Here is a 17,756-nt window from a genome sequence, read left to right as displayed (position 1 = left end):
CGCAGCAAATAGGGGTTGCCAAACTTCTACCAACTGAGGGTGCACTATCGTCGTCGATTCAACGCCAGGTCCTTTGTATAGGCACGGTAAGAACCAGAAAGCACCGGTTACAGTGACCGCTACAGTACAAAAGGACAGTCACGTACACCAGCGGCGAGCTCACGCATGTACACTTGGCGAGCTCGTCATCGCCAAGGTGTGAAAATCTTGAGAGAAACCGTGTACCTAGCTCCAAAACAGTCAAGATGTGACACTGTACCAACGAGGTGCTCCTTGTGAGGCCTCCTAAAGAAATCGAATAATCACGCCACACGCGTAAACACGATGGTGTTCATCAAATCGTTCTGGTGGTAATCCGTAACGAGCATATTTGATAATTTTATATCATATGCAAGTATTTTTCTTTGTGAGAATCTCCATTGCGCTATGCTATAATAAATGTGACTTTTATAAGTTTTGTTAATCCTAGTGATTTTCCGGCCTAGAGTTTTTGTTGGCATTTTTTTTTTTTTGTCTTTCCTTGCCACATTTTCACCTCTTCCCCCTTTTCAGGTATTCTTCACTTTGGTGACATCAGCCTACCAATTTACTTTAACCCTACATCATTAACCAATTTTCACCACAATGCCGTCGTCAATCGAATGGACTAAAATGTCATCGCCAATGGAATGGACTAAAAGGCGGTCGTCGATCGAATAGACTAAAATGCCGTCGTAAATTGGAGTTTCTCAGGCAAAAGGGCTCTCGTTGATCGAAAAAGGATTTACTCGGGTTGAAGGCTCGTCGTCGTCGTTAGTTGAAGGGTGATTTTCCTGAGCAAAATTCATTAATGAAGGAGGAATTTTCAGACAAAATTATCAATTGAAGGAAGAATTTTCAGACAAAATTATCAATTGAAGGAAGAATTTTCAGACAAAATTATCAATTGAAGGAGGAATTTTCAGACAAAATTATTAATTGAAGGAGGAATTTTCAGACAAAATTATCAATTGAAGGAGGAATTTTCAGACAAAATTATTAATTGAAGGAGGAATTTTCAGACAAAATTATCAATTGAAGGAGGAATTTTCAGACAAAATTACCAATTGAAGGAAGAATTTTCAGACAAAATTATCAGTTGGATGACTTTTCGTGCAAAATGAATCAAATCAAATTGTTTTTGATTTGAAGGTCATTAATTAATGGAAAAAAGTTTATTGGTCACCGTCTAAGAGTACCGTTTTTAATCTCATTTGTGACCAGCTGGTGAAGCTATGAGTATCATTATCGGAATGTTGCTTCACTACCTATTGTATAAATGGGTGTATCTAAATATGTGTGTGACTTGAGTGCATGTAGAAAGATTTCCTACCCTCCAAATCAACAGTGAATGAAATTTTGGAATGTCGTAAGTCTTCCATGACAGTGGCAAGATTTTTTTACCACCTTCAGCAAACCATCACTGCGCTACAACTATCATTGTACGGTGCACATTACGATGCGCATAATAACATTGGGGAGGAAATCATAAACCAATTACCTCGGCAGCGCATTCTTTATAAACTGGACTCGTCCTCTCAACCCACGCACATGATCTTCATTCTTTCGCTAGTCGAGTTTATGGTCATTCTATTCATAGTGATTTTGAAAAAAACACATGATTTTAAACTTAAATTCTTTCTTTGATAAGTAAAACAATTTGATACCTAAAAGTGGTAAACGTTGCAAGTGCCAAAAGCGAAAATTCTGGGAAATCGCAAAAAAAAAACTATTTTTTGCAGCCTGTAGGAACGTTCGACCTCTTTGAACGCTCTTTTGAACAACTTATGAGAACCACCGGTCACTTTCACGTCGACAACTCTCTCTTTTCACACAATCATTATTCATTTAAAGCAATGGCGTCGATGTTGAGGCTTGCCTGACAATGATGTGACTTCTAGCATTTGCTGACGCTGCACAGCTTTCTGATGTCGATTCATGCAAGAATTGGCTGCTGACGCTGCACAGCTTTCTGATGTCGGTTCATGCAAGAATTTGCTGCTGACGCTGCACAGCTTTCTGATGTCGATTCATGCAAGAATTTGCTGCTGACGCTGCACAACATTGTTGATGTAGATGCATGATAACATTCGGTGACACCCATAATATTGTTGATGTTGATACATGTTGGCAATTGGTGACGCTGCGTAACATTGTCGAATCATTTTGTCATCACTGTGTAAATTATATGCATTTGCAGATACCTGTGGTTCTGTTGTTTTCAGCGGTGCGACATTGATTTTAGTTACGAACTCCCACTTCATAGAATCGAGGTGGGTGGTTTCACTACAACCTCCCCCCCCCCCCCAGCAGAAAAAAAGTTTAATTTCAAACCCACGGGCGGGGGGGGGAGGGGGCACAAAATTATTATTGATGTAAAATATACAGTATGTTGATATGTATTATGATATACAGTCTATTTCCGAAGAAGTATATAATTTCTCATCAGTATCAGTAAAGTGGCATTTGTCAGGGCAATGTGCGAATGGTCGACCACTTTGCACTCGTATATCAGACGCCTGTGAAGAAACTTTAGGATCTCTTAGCACGGATCGTCGTCGTTGCGGCAGACATCGCCAGCGCACTCGATATCTTTGAGCGCGTCCGACAATCGTTATTCCGTCGCTGTCGACTGTGCAATAATGACCCTCACGGCCGCAATTTCGAACAACCCTAGTATTCACTTCTCTTCGTCAATACTTTCTCACATTGAACTGTACTGCACAGGCTGTATTGTAATGACGCTGTCAAGTAAATGGTTTTTTACTTATTTACTTCGCTTTTTTTGTATTTATTATTGTACTTTATTTTGTACATCATAGTCTGTGTTGTATAATCATATGCTGTCAAATAAATACTTTTTCTACTTATTATTAGCTTCTTTGTCCCCCTCGACGCCATACCCTTCTCAAGTATTTTTGCGATTTCCATGTTCTATGGCAATTTTTGTTGCATTTGATGCCTAATATCATCCCTCTAAGTTTGCCGCCACTGTATACTAATACAAGAAATTAATTCAAAATGAACATTTCGAATTCGACTCTTTTTGTCTACAACAGCGAATAACTTCCGCTATAAGGAGTATTTTCATTTGTTTGCTACTGATGAAGGAACTTCACATAGTTTTGAAACGCGTACAGTCGTGGTTCCTTTTTGCGATTTTGGGTCAATATACATCGGTCATTCCCTTGTATTATCTAACCCAAAAAGTAATTCGTCTACACTGTATACGCAAAATTAGGCTTAGGGGAGGCCCACAAAAAATATTTACTCCGTAGCCTTCAGATTCGTCACGACGCGACGGTGTAGTTGAGATTATGACAATTAGAAACATATTTCTTAAATATATATGTTACATAAATATATATGTTATGTATATATGATACGGTAAATGTGATAAATCTGGCGGTTATATATGTATAATTTCCGATATTTATCTATCGCATTTAACACAACATATACTATATACCAAAATATCTACAACTGAATTATTTTCGATACTTAATAGGGTATCAGGAAAATATAAATTTCACACATGAAAATATTTCAATTTCACAAGATTTTTATGCAAGAAACAAATTATTTTCCTCTTCCTATGAAGCGTGTCCCAAAAAATAGCAGGGGAAAATAATTTGAACTTATATATATCGATTTATCAGAATCGATAATCTTCCTGGAGCCCGCTAATATTTACATTTAATGTTATCGTAGCATCAAGAGCTTTCGATGTCCAATATCCTTCATCATAAGAGATGAAAGCCACGATGAGGGGGGAAAAAAGAGTAAAAAAATTCAGGAGAAGATGATTTATTTTTATTTTTTTAATAATATTAGTTCTTATCCGGGTAAACAACGCGCTGTTCAAAGTTCTTGCAGCGCCCGTCGATTATTTGATGAAACTAACCTCAAGTTATGGTTCTGCAAGGATGGGTTCTCTCAAGCCAAGGGAAATATTTCTTAAAAATAATCCACAAAAATCCTTCCCTTTTTCCCTAAAGCCCCCCCTCCTTTCTTTCAGCTTGAGATAGTCATGCTTCCATAAATTTCTGGAACATTCTCTCCGAGTTTAGTTGGAAGTTAATGACGGTTTACTTTGGAACTGGCATTTTCTTTTGTCCGCTGACTCCTCTGACAAATCTAATGGATTAACGGAACTCGCGGCTATTTATTGTTTTTTGTATCGGTTTCGACACGGCACATTTATTTTTGATGTCCAATAATGCGGAAATTAATGCCTTGTAAACGTATGCCACGCTGAAAGCCCGAAGACTGGTGAAACGCAAGGTTTTAATTAATGATAAATCCAGGGCCGCACTCGTGTGAAGGCTGACACATTACGTTCCAAGGGTGATCATGGGCAAGTAGTGTGCCCGCTCCACCTTCGGCAATGATCGTCAAATGTTGGAGGCTGGAAAGTATTGAAAGTCTGGTTGTGTGTGTGAGCAGAACGACCAGTTGGCGTGGGCCGAGATACGGGGAAGGGGGGGGGGGCGTCATGAAAGGTGAAGTCGACTGATCTAATGCATATATGTATAGATGAATTGACATCATCATCATCATCGTGGCTCCCAGACTTCCTCCGCCTATGCCAGTTAGTAAAGAAAGATGTACTCAACACTCTATGTATACAAAATAACATGTCCTGGCTGAGATTCATTGACTGAGTGACGGACTGACTGATTCATCATTGCCGAACCGAAACCGCTGAAGCTATGAGCATGAAATTTGGTCAGTAGTTTTATTTAACGACGTAAAGACTCAATAAGCAATTCAACCCCAAGGGAGCCATGGAGGAGGAGGGTTCAAAGGCTACATAGAGAATAGAGAAATCACGTTGAGCTGAAACCGCTGAAGCTAAGAATATGAAATTTTGTCAGTAATTCCATTTCATGATGCAGAAACTCACTAAAGAGGAGTGATACTTATATACAGGCGTAACGACGAACCGAAACTGCTAAAGTGAAAATATGAAATTTGGTCAGTATTTTTATTTTGTGATGTAGAGACTCACTGAAAAGGGATTTTTAAAATCCAACTCTCCAAAGGGAGGGGGGGGGGGAGGAGTTGAAAGGTTATATGGAGCAATAGTCGCTGAGCTGAAACCGCTGAGGCTATAAATATGAAGTTTGGTCAGTGTTATATTTCATAATTTAGACACCAACTAAGACGGGATTTCTGTAAATTCGACCCCCCAAGGAGATCATGATAAGTTTAAATACTACATGGGGGTGAATCATCACCGAGGAGTTTTCAGATTACCAAATCCACGGAAGCGAAGCCGCTGGTAACGGATAGTGAAAAATATAATGAAATTGTGCAAAATGCAGAGATACACAGATTTTTGAAAAACCGTTGCCCCTACCGGGTCTCGCACCCGGGTCCCTCGGATGTCGACTGAGTGCTCTACCAACTAAGCTATAGTGACAGATAGAATATTTCTCCCTTGAAGCGCGTATACATAATGGTATCGTAGAGTGGGCAGTGAGAACAATAAGTTAATGGCTCGTAAATGACATCAAGACCACCAGATGAATGCGAAATAGTTTCCCTGAACTCTTTTTTCAGAGTGCTTGAAGATTTTTTGCCTTTCAAAGGGCATTCAACCCTTTGCATGTGATACACACACGCGAGGCTGGCCAGAATTCTGATATCATAGATGTAGCACTTGCAAGGAATCTCATGTTTTCAATGACGGTTGATGTGCAACCTATTATCTCATCAGACCGTAACCCCATTTTTCAGAAGTGGATTTTACCATCCCCTTTATTCACAAGCCAAAGAGTATTGTGATCTGGCCTTTTGGCCTTTATTCAAGCATAAGCTCATCAGAATCTCTTTGCCTTCCTCCACGGGTGGCAATATTGCTCAGATTGAATCAGACGTACAAAGGTTTACTGATTCTCTCATTGATACAGCCACTGAGTCTACCCATGATGCTCCTACTAACAATCCACTCGATATGCCCAACACTTTCTATAGCAGAACGCCTCCACGCAAAGCTCGTGACGTCACTAAAGTCGTTCATTTCACCTATAGTCATTGAATATACTGCAAAAAAAAATATATATATATATATTTCGCATACGTTGGCCTGCTATATCCAATGGCTACAACAGGTGAAATGGAAGACTTCAGTCACATCAAAGCTTCGCGCGAATTCTTTCTGTTACAGAAGGTGTTCGCTGAATTAGAGAACGTTTCAAATTAAGAAATGAATTTAGGAGGAAATATGGCAACGTACTGGAATTGTATCGCTCTCAGATGAGAGATACCTCTCATGAGGTTGATGAGATAAAGACCGCTTTAGCACTTACAGGACACTCTGCTCTGTATAGCCAATGTTGAGGGGAAAGTGAGCATTTATTTTAGGGATATAGGCTCCGAACAACCTTCATCACTATACCCTACTAATGATGAGGAGGTGCTTCGAATCATCAAGCATTTGATAAAAGCACCTGGTCTAATACCTGGCACCTTTACTACCAACACACTCAAGAGAACCTACCCAACTTTACTATACCACTTTACTTTTCAAGTTTCAAATCCTGAAATCATTAACACAATTAACGTTAACAAGAGGCAATTCCGAAGGTTAGATGAGAGTTTACCTCCTTATCGGTGGCATCAGCACCCTGTGCGCAGCGGTGCAACGTTCGACGCACTTCTTCCTGGTGATTTTCATTTTGTCCCGAATTTCCGGAGAGTCATGGCTCTTTCCGACATAAATCAGCAGATCCCGGAAGGTTGCCACCAATCCATTCAGTTCGTCGATAATCTATGAGAGAAGAAACAGATTCACTTTCACGTATCGGAAGCAAATATCGATCTATCGAGCGTTAGATTCGATCGCTCTAAATTCGCGTTTATAACGGGAAAACTTAGATATTACATTGATAACATTCAGAAAACAGTTCTGTTCACTCCAGTGGAAATTGTAAAAACTGTTTTACAGTGTCGAGGTCAGATCAATCCGTAATTATTTCAATGAAATACTAAAAAAGAAATTGTTGAATAAATTTTGAAATAATTCAGAATATTTTGCGAAATATTATAAAAGAAATTAAAAACACATTGATTCGATGAAATATAAACTGAAAAAATTGAAAAAGGGAATATTTAAAAAAATTTTAATGATAAAAAAATATTTTTAATTTTTAAATTTTAATTTTAAATTTTTTTAGAAAATCGTAAAAAATTCACAAATTTAAAAAAAATGCTTAAATTTTGAATGAGTTTTTCGCGCAATTTTCAAACAAAATTCCAAAAAAAGGATTTTTATTTACTTTGAAAATGAGTCAGATTTCGAAATATGTAATTGCAGGTATTTTGCAAAAAAAAATATATATATTGTAAAAAGCATGAAAAAAGTATGAAAATTTTAAATTTCTTGTACAGATTTTGGAAAAATCAATGGACAGTTTAAATGCTTTAAAATATTTAGATCTGAAAATTTCAAATTAATTTTTTACAAAAGCTTTAAAAGAAACCAAATAAATTTCGAAACAATATCAAGTAAATCTTAAATAATTTGATAAATGCTTTTTTGATAAAAGTAAAATTTAAAGCAATTCTGGAAAAATCTTTTTTGTAATGATCTTTTTCAAATTTGAAATTTATATTTCAGATCGAAATTTTTAAACAAAATTTCACAAAAAAAATATTTTATTTCATTTTTGAAACCAAGTCAATTTTATCGAAGTAATCACAAGTATTTTGAAACAAAAAATATTGCCAAAACCGGAAAAAAATTCTTTTTATTTTGAATTATTTTAACAAATTTAATCTCATACCCTTAAAATATTAATTAATTTTTTTAAATCAAAATATTAAATTAAATTTTTACAAAAACTTAAAAAAAATCAATTTCCAACAGTTAAAACAATTTTAAATAAATTTTGAGTAATTATTTAATAATAAAAATAATTCTTGAAGTAAAATTTAAAGCAATTCTATTAATCAATTTTTTTTTTAAATAATCTTTTACAAACTGAAGAATTCATTTTAAAATCAATAGTAAATTCTCTGATCATACTTTTCATACCGTATTTATTATTTGAAAAGAAAAATATCAACAAAATCACTGAAACTCACAGTTCTCTCCTGTAATATTTAGGCTGACCATATTTCCTCGAGAGAAATACGGGATATTGAGATTCCAAATACGGGAAAATACGGGACATTGCCAATTATCGCCAAAAAGGACGCCAAAACCGAGCAAAGTTGCCAAATATTGTTAATACTACGGAAAAATCACAATGGCGGGAAATGAAGCGTTACTGCAAATTGTCGTTGAGATTTTACAAAAAAAAAACGTTCACCAAGACAAATGCGGGAGATTAATATTTTCATTTATAGTTGTAATTATCATAATATAGTTTATTAGTTGAAAAGTAATTTCAATCTTTGACTTCAATAAAGAATAAAAATTTAAGTAGACTTCGTGTAGAATACGGGAAAAACTGGGACACTTTTGCCAAAAAGTCGGGACTTCCAAAAACACAGAAAATACCGGGACTGTCCCGGAAAATACGGGACGTATGGTCACCCTAGTAATATTGGTATATATTTTGATGTTTTAATTATCTATAGAAAAATAAAACATCAAAATATAGAATCCAATAGGCCATATATGCTGAACCTCTGACCCGCGGCCCAAATGTGACCCTCGGATCCATCTTATATGGCTCGCGACCTCAAACCTACACACATTTACAAAAATAAACTAAGCGGTACTTTCCCAGATTACTAAAGTGGTTCGCGACACATTCCCAAATCACTCAAATATTTCGCGGCACATTCCCAGATTACTTCAGTTACCACCACAACACACTTATAGATCACATTAGGGACTTGATTAATGACCTCACATTGTTACAGATCACTTAAGTGGCCAGTGACGCATTTTCACTTCAAGTAAGTGATCCACAAAAAATGTACAGATCACTTAAGAGAACCGCGGTGCAGTTCCACATCACTTAACTGGTCCGCCACACACGATCTCAGATCACTTATATAACCCGGGGGCTGTTCCAGATCAAATAATGCGGCGCATTCCCACTTCAAATAGGTGGTCCGCGGTACATATCCAGATGACTTGAATGGCGCCTGGTACATCCGCAGCTCACTTAAGTGAACCGCGGAACAATTACAGATCAATTAAGTGGCCCGCAGTAAATTACAGATCACTCGAGTAACCTGGGGCACATTTACAATTCACTTAAGTGACCTGGAGCGCGGTTTCCGATCACTCAAATGGCCTGCGACCCATTCTCCCTCCCATTAAGTGGTCCGCAACATATACCGATTACACGTGTGGTCTGCGGCACAATTCCAGGTCACTTAAGAGACCTGCAGCACATCTCCAATTTTTCAATTTTTAAATACTATGAAATTTTCTGCATCTAACTGCGTTCAAGTTTTTGTTCTATACCCCCCGTACTAAAAACATATTTTTTTAATATTTTATTATAAACTGCTGGCAGGCATTATACACATGCTAATGTTTTTTACTAAAACGCGTTTTTCCCCAAAACTAAGTTTTTTGTTAGATGAGGAAAATTTTTTCGAACACCACTCATTTAAATGTTTTGAAACTTTATGTGTGTTTCTTTCAACACTATACTTTAACACGAGCTTTTAAGATTTTAATTGTTGGTTATTAGTTTTTTTATCGAATTTTAACTCCAGCACAACATGCAACTTTTTCAAAAATCAAAATTTACCCATATTTTGTGCCATAAAACTTTTTTAAAAATTTTTAATTGAAAATCCTCGCGTAGCACCATATGTAACACCATAGACACACAAAGTTTCAAGACATTTGAATGAGCGGTGTTCGAAAAAATTTTCCTCATCTAACAAAAAACTTAGTTTTGAGGAAAAACGCATTTTGGTGATAAACATTAGCATGTGTAATGCCTTCCAACAGTTTATAATAAAATATTAAAAATATATATATTTTAGTACGGGGGGGGGAGTAGGGCAAAAACTTGAACACAGTTAGACGCAGAAAATTTCACAGTATTTAAAAACTGAAAAAATTGGAAAATGTGGTTATTTTTGGAAAATCTGCGGGCACCACCCCCCCCCCCCTTAAGCAGCCCGCGGCACATTTCCATTTCAATTAAGTGTCTCTTAATCTCCAAAAGGTTGAGCAACCTTACAATAATGCCATTATCTAAAATGCAAATTGGAAGTCCCATTCCACAGACGAGTAAAAAAATCTAGAAATTTCATGGAATAAAATACGATTTCACTTATATATTAGGGGTAAGAAATAAAATAAATTCCCTCTACACACACATTCCCTGGGAAATTTTTCTCCGATATCGCTCCTCTTTTTTCACCTCACAGACTCGACAATCTTGCAAGAATCGTATTCAATGCGCAAAAAATTACCCCTGGTCGTGTTCTTCTGCGCATTATTCGATGCAGTTTCGATCTGTAATTTAGCCTCCGTTTTTTCATTTTCATTTTATTCCACACCATTTCCCTGATACTCCATCCGTCGGCAATATTTTTTTCCCTCCTTTTTTCCTGGATATCTCCTTTTTTTTTCCCCCTGTCCCTTTGAAATGAAAACGGGATAAGGAACCGAAATGTCAAAAGGTCATTTTTGTCTCCCCATCATTGAACCCACAATGTGCCGTCTAGAACTTTAAAAATATCATACATAACATTTTTGTTTGGAAGAAAAGTCTTTGTTGTGTTTGAAATTTTCTTTCTTATTTCGAAGTTTATGTATTTCCCTATTTTTTCCTTTTTTACGATGCTGTCATCTCGGCAGTGAACAAGGATTCAAATTAGCAGGCACGGCTTGAAAAATAGACTTTTTCCCCTCTTTCCGTTCATTCTCAACTTTTGGTTCTGAATAACATCTCTATGGAAACCCATTTGTCTCGTGGTAAAGCTATCATTTGCATGGAATCGCGTTGGTTTTCCCCCCGTTCTTTATATACGGGATGAAAACTCAAAAAGCTAGACATTTTCAACATTCATAGGAAAACAAATATTGCGTGTACAGAGTATAGTGTGCATGTACTTCTCATAAAGTTTTATAACTGCAGATTCAAAGATACCCATGAGGGGTCATTCAAGTATGACGTCAGCATCGGGAGGGGGGGGGGAGGGGGTGTTTGAGTCCCCATCTGTTGGCAGCGTCAGCAGTTGTGAACTTGGCCCGAGTCAGATCCGGCAGTCCATGGACGGTCCCTTTCTACTGTGCATGTTCCCTTTCAGTGTACATGATCTCCAAGGAAAGATTGAGAGATTCGTTGCCTTTGAAGTCTAAGGCGTTCACCCGGAAAGTGAAAGGACGTGGGTTCGATTCCCCGCAAAAAGGCAGTTGAATTTTCTCTCTTTCCAAAAATTCATCTTCGCAACAGCTAGTTGGTAAAAACTAGAGTCATGACTCCTCTTTTTTTAAGTTATTTAGTAAAAGGAATAGAAGACAGACAGAGAGAGAGAGAAATTTTTAGTGCATGTTCGGTCGACAGTTGGAGCCAAACTGAACTCCAATGCAAGATAATGCCTAGGTAATGGATGGCATAAAAGCATAATAAAAATATAAAAATTGCACAAGACACAAGCAGCGCCACAAAGTGTTCAAAAAGATACGTTCAATTCAGTTATTATGGAAGGAAGATGTTCTGGTCTCTTTGTAGTTGTTAGGTTTTTGACTTTCAGACCAAGTGAGACGGGAGTGTGGGTTAGCTAATGATAACAACAATAGTATAAAGCTATTGGCGGGGAAATACCGATCTCTGACTTGTATGGCTTCTCGGTGGACACTAAATCGCAGGGCAAATTAAAATGTGTGCTGATAAACGCCAGGAGCTTGGGTAATAAGAAATTTTATTAAACATTATGACAGCTGTGGAAGGCCTAGACCTTGTAGCCGTTACAGAATCATCGATGAATTCCTAGGGTGACCATACGTCCCGTATTTCCTGGGACAGTCCCGGTATTTTTTTTTTACCGTCTCGACTTTTTGGCAAAATTGTCCCGTTTTTTACACGAAGCCTACTTGAATTTCTATTCTTTATTGAATTTCAAAGGACGGGGATGAATCCTTCTGACTTATCACAGGATGCGATACATTTTTTCAGAAATGCTTTATGAATCAGGAAAGGGGTGGAGTGTCTTGATTTATACGTGCAATCATGTTTGCAGGCACGAGAGTGTAACATACAGAGTACTTATATTAAAACTACATAGGTTCAGTTTGAAAACAAGAAGCGTCACACGCCTTTGATTGTTGTTAGTTGTAATGCGAATGGATTGGGAGAACCTATCGGATAGAGATCAATACGAGAAAGGCTTTCTTTAAGCTGGTGCTCGATAACCTTTTGCATCAGCGGGTATCAGAAGCCGCGAAGGGCATTTCTATGTATTTCAGATTCAGCCCTCACTAGTGCCGAGGATCTTGTTGAACATGTTTTGTTGGGGCACGAGTTTTCTTCTAATGATCATCGCGTGTCGTTAGTTTTCAGCATAACTTTTCTTCGGGTAAAGCTGCTAACAGAAGAATGGTTCCGTATTTTCTACGAAAACCAACTTTAATCTCTTAATAGAAAGGTTATCGGTAATTTTTTCAAAGCCCGGTTGGAATCAGTTCGTTGCTGGATTTGTGACTCGCCTGCAATGTGTTATCGCCATCCATGGTGATGGTCATGGTTATCATAACACATACTGCTGTAATAAACGATTTGGATGCATTCTTCTTTTGGAGGCTTTACTTGTGTATGTCAGCGCCACCTATCCGCCGTTTTTGAGATATTTTTATTTTACGGTCTTAACATCGTTAAGTGCAAAGTCGCCAGAACCTCAAAAGGTAAATTTGAATGCCGATCTCTCTCTCTCTCTGGTTTATAGCATATATAGTAAAGAGAATATTTATAATTTGCCGCAAAAAACTTAAAAATACGTACTAAAACCTGAATATGAGTGATTTCAATGCTATGAATTATTTAAATTGGGCATTTCTTTTATGATCATCTGTATACTTTATTTTCCAAGCCGAAATGGTTCAAGAAGTTTTTAAGATTTAATCATAACATGAATTGAAACTGCCTTTTTTTGTAGCAGCAATATGACGTAAAGACAATTATAAATCAACAATACAATATGTGCTACCTTCAGAAATATAATTGCCATGCGCTGGAGAATAATGGCGTAGATTCGAGCCGCATGTGTATATAAATAAATGAGTAAACCAGTTATTTCCAGGACTTTCCAGAATTCTGATCCGATGTGCCCGACACTAATCAAATGCTTGACGTTACGTTCCCACGATCCCGAGTGAACATCTGTAGGTTTAATAATGATAATTTATTTTGCCTCTTCGAAGACACGCCGTAAAGAGTCAGTCGGGCAATCCCAATGGATTACATGATGGACGGATTCGAATCTGAAACTCGAAATGCTTATCCATGTAGTAGTAGTAATGGTAGCTGTTCCGAGTCAAAAATTCATTTTGAGGCTAGTCCGAGTACTAACTGAGCATGCGATCGGTCAGTTTATGTGATTCATTGCCATCTATTCTGTAGATGCTGTAACGAATGGTGTTTTGCGGATGACGAATCGTTTTGTGGTACAGATTTGAGTTGACCATTCGGGAAGAGTTCGTGGAGTTTGGTGTTGGGTAATTAATCGACTGCTAATCGTTATCGTATAGCATTTGCTACGTGGATGCAATCCATCAATGATTACGAAAGACGGCCATGATGTAACTCATGTACCATGCTTAATGTTTTCTCACCATTACTTGGAGCATGTCACCTGATACTATCCTAGAAAAAAAAATCATATGTAAAATTACAATCATAAACAAATAGTCGACGCTCATTATAACGATCCCACGTTATAGCGACCATTCTATTCAACGACAGGTGGGATAAGTCCCAAACGTTTTCATATAGCGACTATCACATATTTTTTCCTTTCGATATATCGACCTTCCCAATATAGCGGCCGTTTTCGACGAGACTAAGGGGATCGTTATATCGATCATCGGGTAAATATAATAATTGGATTAAGGTAATGTTTTGGTACAACTTAAATTAATTTTAACTCCGGCCATTTTTCATTTGTTTTTGGGTTCTGTGAAGCCTAGTCAGGGCATTTGATCATTTTCTAAAATACTGTACAACCGCTTTGCACTTTTCTGCCCCCCCCCCCCCCGAGAACGTTATTGATTCCGCTAATATGCGATAGCAAGTAGGCGGCAGGGCTGGCGAAATTTTGATGACAACAGGGGGTAGAAGGGAGTCAAAGTGTTGCTGACTTTTGCTGAGGGGAAGTTAAAAATGGCTGAAACTCTGCTGACGCAATACTTGAACGGCCCCTTATATAACAAAAATCTGGAGCTGTTTAAGATATATGAAAAGAGAAATGGCGAAATATATATATACGTAATTTTTTTAAAAAACATTCGGTTTTCAGATTTATTTAAAATTTTTTTAAGTTTGTTAATCTAAAATAATCGTTGATTCTTCACTGGTCTACGAATTTTTACGAAAAAAAAACATTACTTTCTGATAAGTACTTATAGGGGGTCATTGACGTATTACGTCAGCATCGATGGGGAGGAGGGTGTTTCCGATTTCTGAGTTCTGATGACAAGGGGAGGGGGGGGGGGTTTGGATGATGCTTACGTCATCAACAACCATTCATGAAAATATGAAATATTTTTAATGCCATCTTACTCGGTGCGCCAAAAACGAGAAAAACCTTTCGATAGTTTGTGGGCACACTTAAAGTAACATTCCCCCCAATTGATGAGAGAAGTGACAAAACAACTTCAGTGGTCTCTAAATTTTTCGCGGATCCAAGTAATCTGGAAATATGTCCGAGCCGCTGAAATGCTCTGAAACTCTGCCACACATCCCTCAAGTGATCCGTAATTATATGCCGCGGATTACTTAAATAATCTGAGAATGTGCCGCGGGTAACTTGAAGTGATATAGAACCGCACTGGGGGGGGGGGCACTTAAGTGCTCTAAAACTACGTCACATGTCTACTCTCAAGAGATCTCTAAATGTGTCACGGATCGCTCAAGTGTTCTGGAACTGTGTCCCGGGTCATTTAAGTGATCTGAAAATGTGCCAAGGGCCGTGGTTTAAACGCTCTGGAATTATACCACGGGACACTTAAGCGATCTCTAAATGTGCCGCTTAGTTCATTTTTATAAAATTAGGTTTTAGGATGGCAGGCCGCATCAGATAACCCTCAGGGCTATATTTGGACCACCGGCCAAGGGCCAATCTCAGAATTTGTATTCTAAAGTCGAGTTTCAATGTTTCTCATACACAAAAAAACAACAACATTCGAACCGCATCGTTCCTTTCTATGACCGAAACAGTTTCAGATCTAAGAGTAAGAAAGAAATACGACAATAAATATTTTTACGGTCACACACATCTCTAAACCCAGAAAGATATAATATGATTAATACTATTAAAATGGTGAAATATTTTATTACATATCTTCACCGCACAAACAAGAATAAAAGAATCAATACAGATTTTATTAGGAAACAGAGAAACTGATCACGTTCCCCTTCCGGATTATATGAAATGCACACGATTTAAGTTAATAAAAGCATTAATTAAGTTTGCTAATTGAGTTGGTTTCTGATTAAAAGGCCGCATAAAAATTCAAATTTTTACATTTCCCGTGATTTGCATTTGAGGATGGATTATCATCGCAGCTGAATTTCCTTTTTGCTGGTCATTTTGCGGATTTTTAGTTTTAGAATTAATCGTATAATTCGTGGTCTTTGGATCCGCTCCTGATTACTTGCGATAGAGCCGTTACAAAAGCTTAAAAAGAGCACAGGTAGTTATTCGGAAACGTCAGACCAGATAGGTCTTCAACCTTTTTCGAGTCACGAGCACTGCCTGTCCTGTACAGTCAAAAAGAAGAGCACAACCCCTCACGGCAAGTTTGACATGTACGGAGGCCGGATGATTTCAATCCTTGCATTTAATATGTACAAGGCGATCAAGTGCTCGGGAGCACCCACAGAGTAAGAATAATATATCTCTAGTCTATGGGAGCACCAAACCCGACATGAGCATTGAGCACTCTGGGTGCTTCAGGGAGCACCATGATGCTCGCGAGCCACGGGTTGGAGATGCCTGGGCTAGATCGAGAGAACTCGTGATGAACGTGCTCAAAGTAATTCCCACAATTTTTTTAAGCTATTTTTCCATGTTCCTGTCGCATATACGCTAATCCATTACAATTTTTCAACACAGGTCATAACTATGGTCTACCAATCTCAGAATTTGTGTTCTGAAATCAAGTTTCACGCTTCTCTAAATGTTTCCCATACCCCAAAAAACAACAACAACATTCCAACCGTTCCCGAAGTGATAATCTTATTTGGGTTTATCAATATATAACATAGTATTTCCTTTTATTCGATATTTACCTCACGTATGTTGCCGTAAACAAACATAAAAATCTCCATTTATGGTTCCTTTCTATGACCGAAATAGTTTCATATGTAAGAATAAGAAAGAAAAAGATACGAAAGTAAATATTTTACGGTCATCTAAACCCAGAAAGTTTTAATACAAATAATACATAAATACTATTAAAAATAGTGAAATATTTTATTACCTTTTCTTTTACAAAGTAAATAAATAAAGGAATCAATATATAGAATTTTATATATAAATAATTTTATTGGCAGGGAAAAAATATTTCTTACCACGTGGGTTTTTATTTTCTACACGATTTGATTCTAATGCTAGAAATATTCATGGCACGTCGCTACTGAAGTAGAAAAGGAGAGAGGATCCTCTCTCTTCTCTCGTGTACGCCACTGCCATAGTCGTAAAAAAAAAAATTCCGCTCCTCTCTCTCTCTCTTGCGGTTCATGTCGGCACGGGATCTGAAATTTTTATGTCTCTAAACCTCCCCCCCCCCCCCGGTTTTTTATACGTCTCTGGAGAAGTTAGAAAATCAGCACTTCAAAGTGCTTGATATGTTTTTGGGGTAGACGCCGACGTGTACTTACATACGTGGAAAAAATGAAATACATACGCCATGCACATTTTCGAAGAATAATAAAAAACATGGATGTTTTTATCTTTCAGGAACCCGGATGAGATTTTTCTTTCCCTCGAGAATTTTCTTTTCTGTATATTTTCGTTTATTCAAATAATTATAAAGAATTTACATTTACCCATTTCTGACCGCTCTTCGAATTCGTGCCCATATTGCGCAATTTTAAAATGCATGGTGACGGGTTACTTACGGGGGTCACATCTTACGTGAGAAAAAAGTTAAAATATCATTAAAAACACTATTTATAACCATTGATTTATTAGAATTTTTCACATATTTTTGATAAAACATGCTTTAATATTCCAGTATAAAATTTTACATATATCTGATACTTAATTTTTTTTTAATTTTTCAAAAAAAAATGCATTAAAAACAGCTTGCGCGCATTATAAAATGAAATTACACCAATGTAACCATACAATATCGAAATTAAAATGAAGAAAATGGTCCATTTCATGAAATGAACTAAAAGATTCCAGATCCATTTCATAAATAAACATACAAATACAACGCCACAACAGGCAAAATGCCCAACGAGGTGGCTGAGAAAAAGATACCCATAAAAATATGGATGTCATATGTTTCAAAAATAAAGCAACCCAATTAAAAATGCAATTTAACAAAAAATTGTAAACAAATATATACACATGACAAAATATTA

The 17,756-nt window shown here is 37.2% G+C and overlaps 1 protein-coding gene across 2 annotated transcripts in view; it reads right to left on the bottom strand.

The window, feature by feature from the left end:
* LOC149088755 (regulator of G protein signaling 7-binding protein A-like) overlaps window positions 1-17,756 on the bottom strand; it is a 280,027-nt gene that overhangs the window by 36,849 nt on the left and 225,422 nt on the right. For both annotated transcript variants that reach the window (XM_089249778.1, XM_089249787.1), the window contains one exon: window positions 6,627-6,793. In XM_089249778.1, the coding sequence (XP_089105904.1) occupies window positions 6,627-6,793 (167 nt within the window). The remainder of the gene's footprint in view (window positions 1-6,626; window positions 6,794-17,756) is intronic.

This window comes from Pholcus phalangioides, unplaced genomic scaffold (genome assembly GCF_987345545.1).
Source record: "Pholcus phalangioides strain wild (caught in Gottingen) unplaced genomic scaffold, Ppha-v1.0 ptg000003l_1, whole genome shotgun sequence".
In the NCBI taxonomy this organism is placed as follows: Eukaryota; Metazoa; Arthropoda; class Arachnida; order Araneae; family Pholcidae; genus Pholcus; species Pholcus phalangioides.
This window is presented reverse-complemented; position numbering and strand designations above follow the sequence as displayed.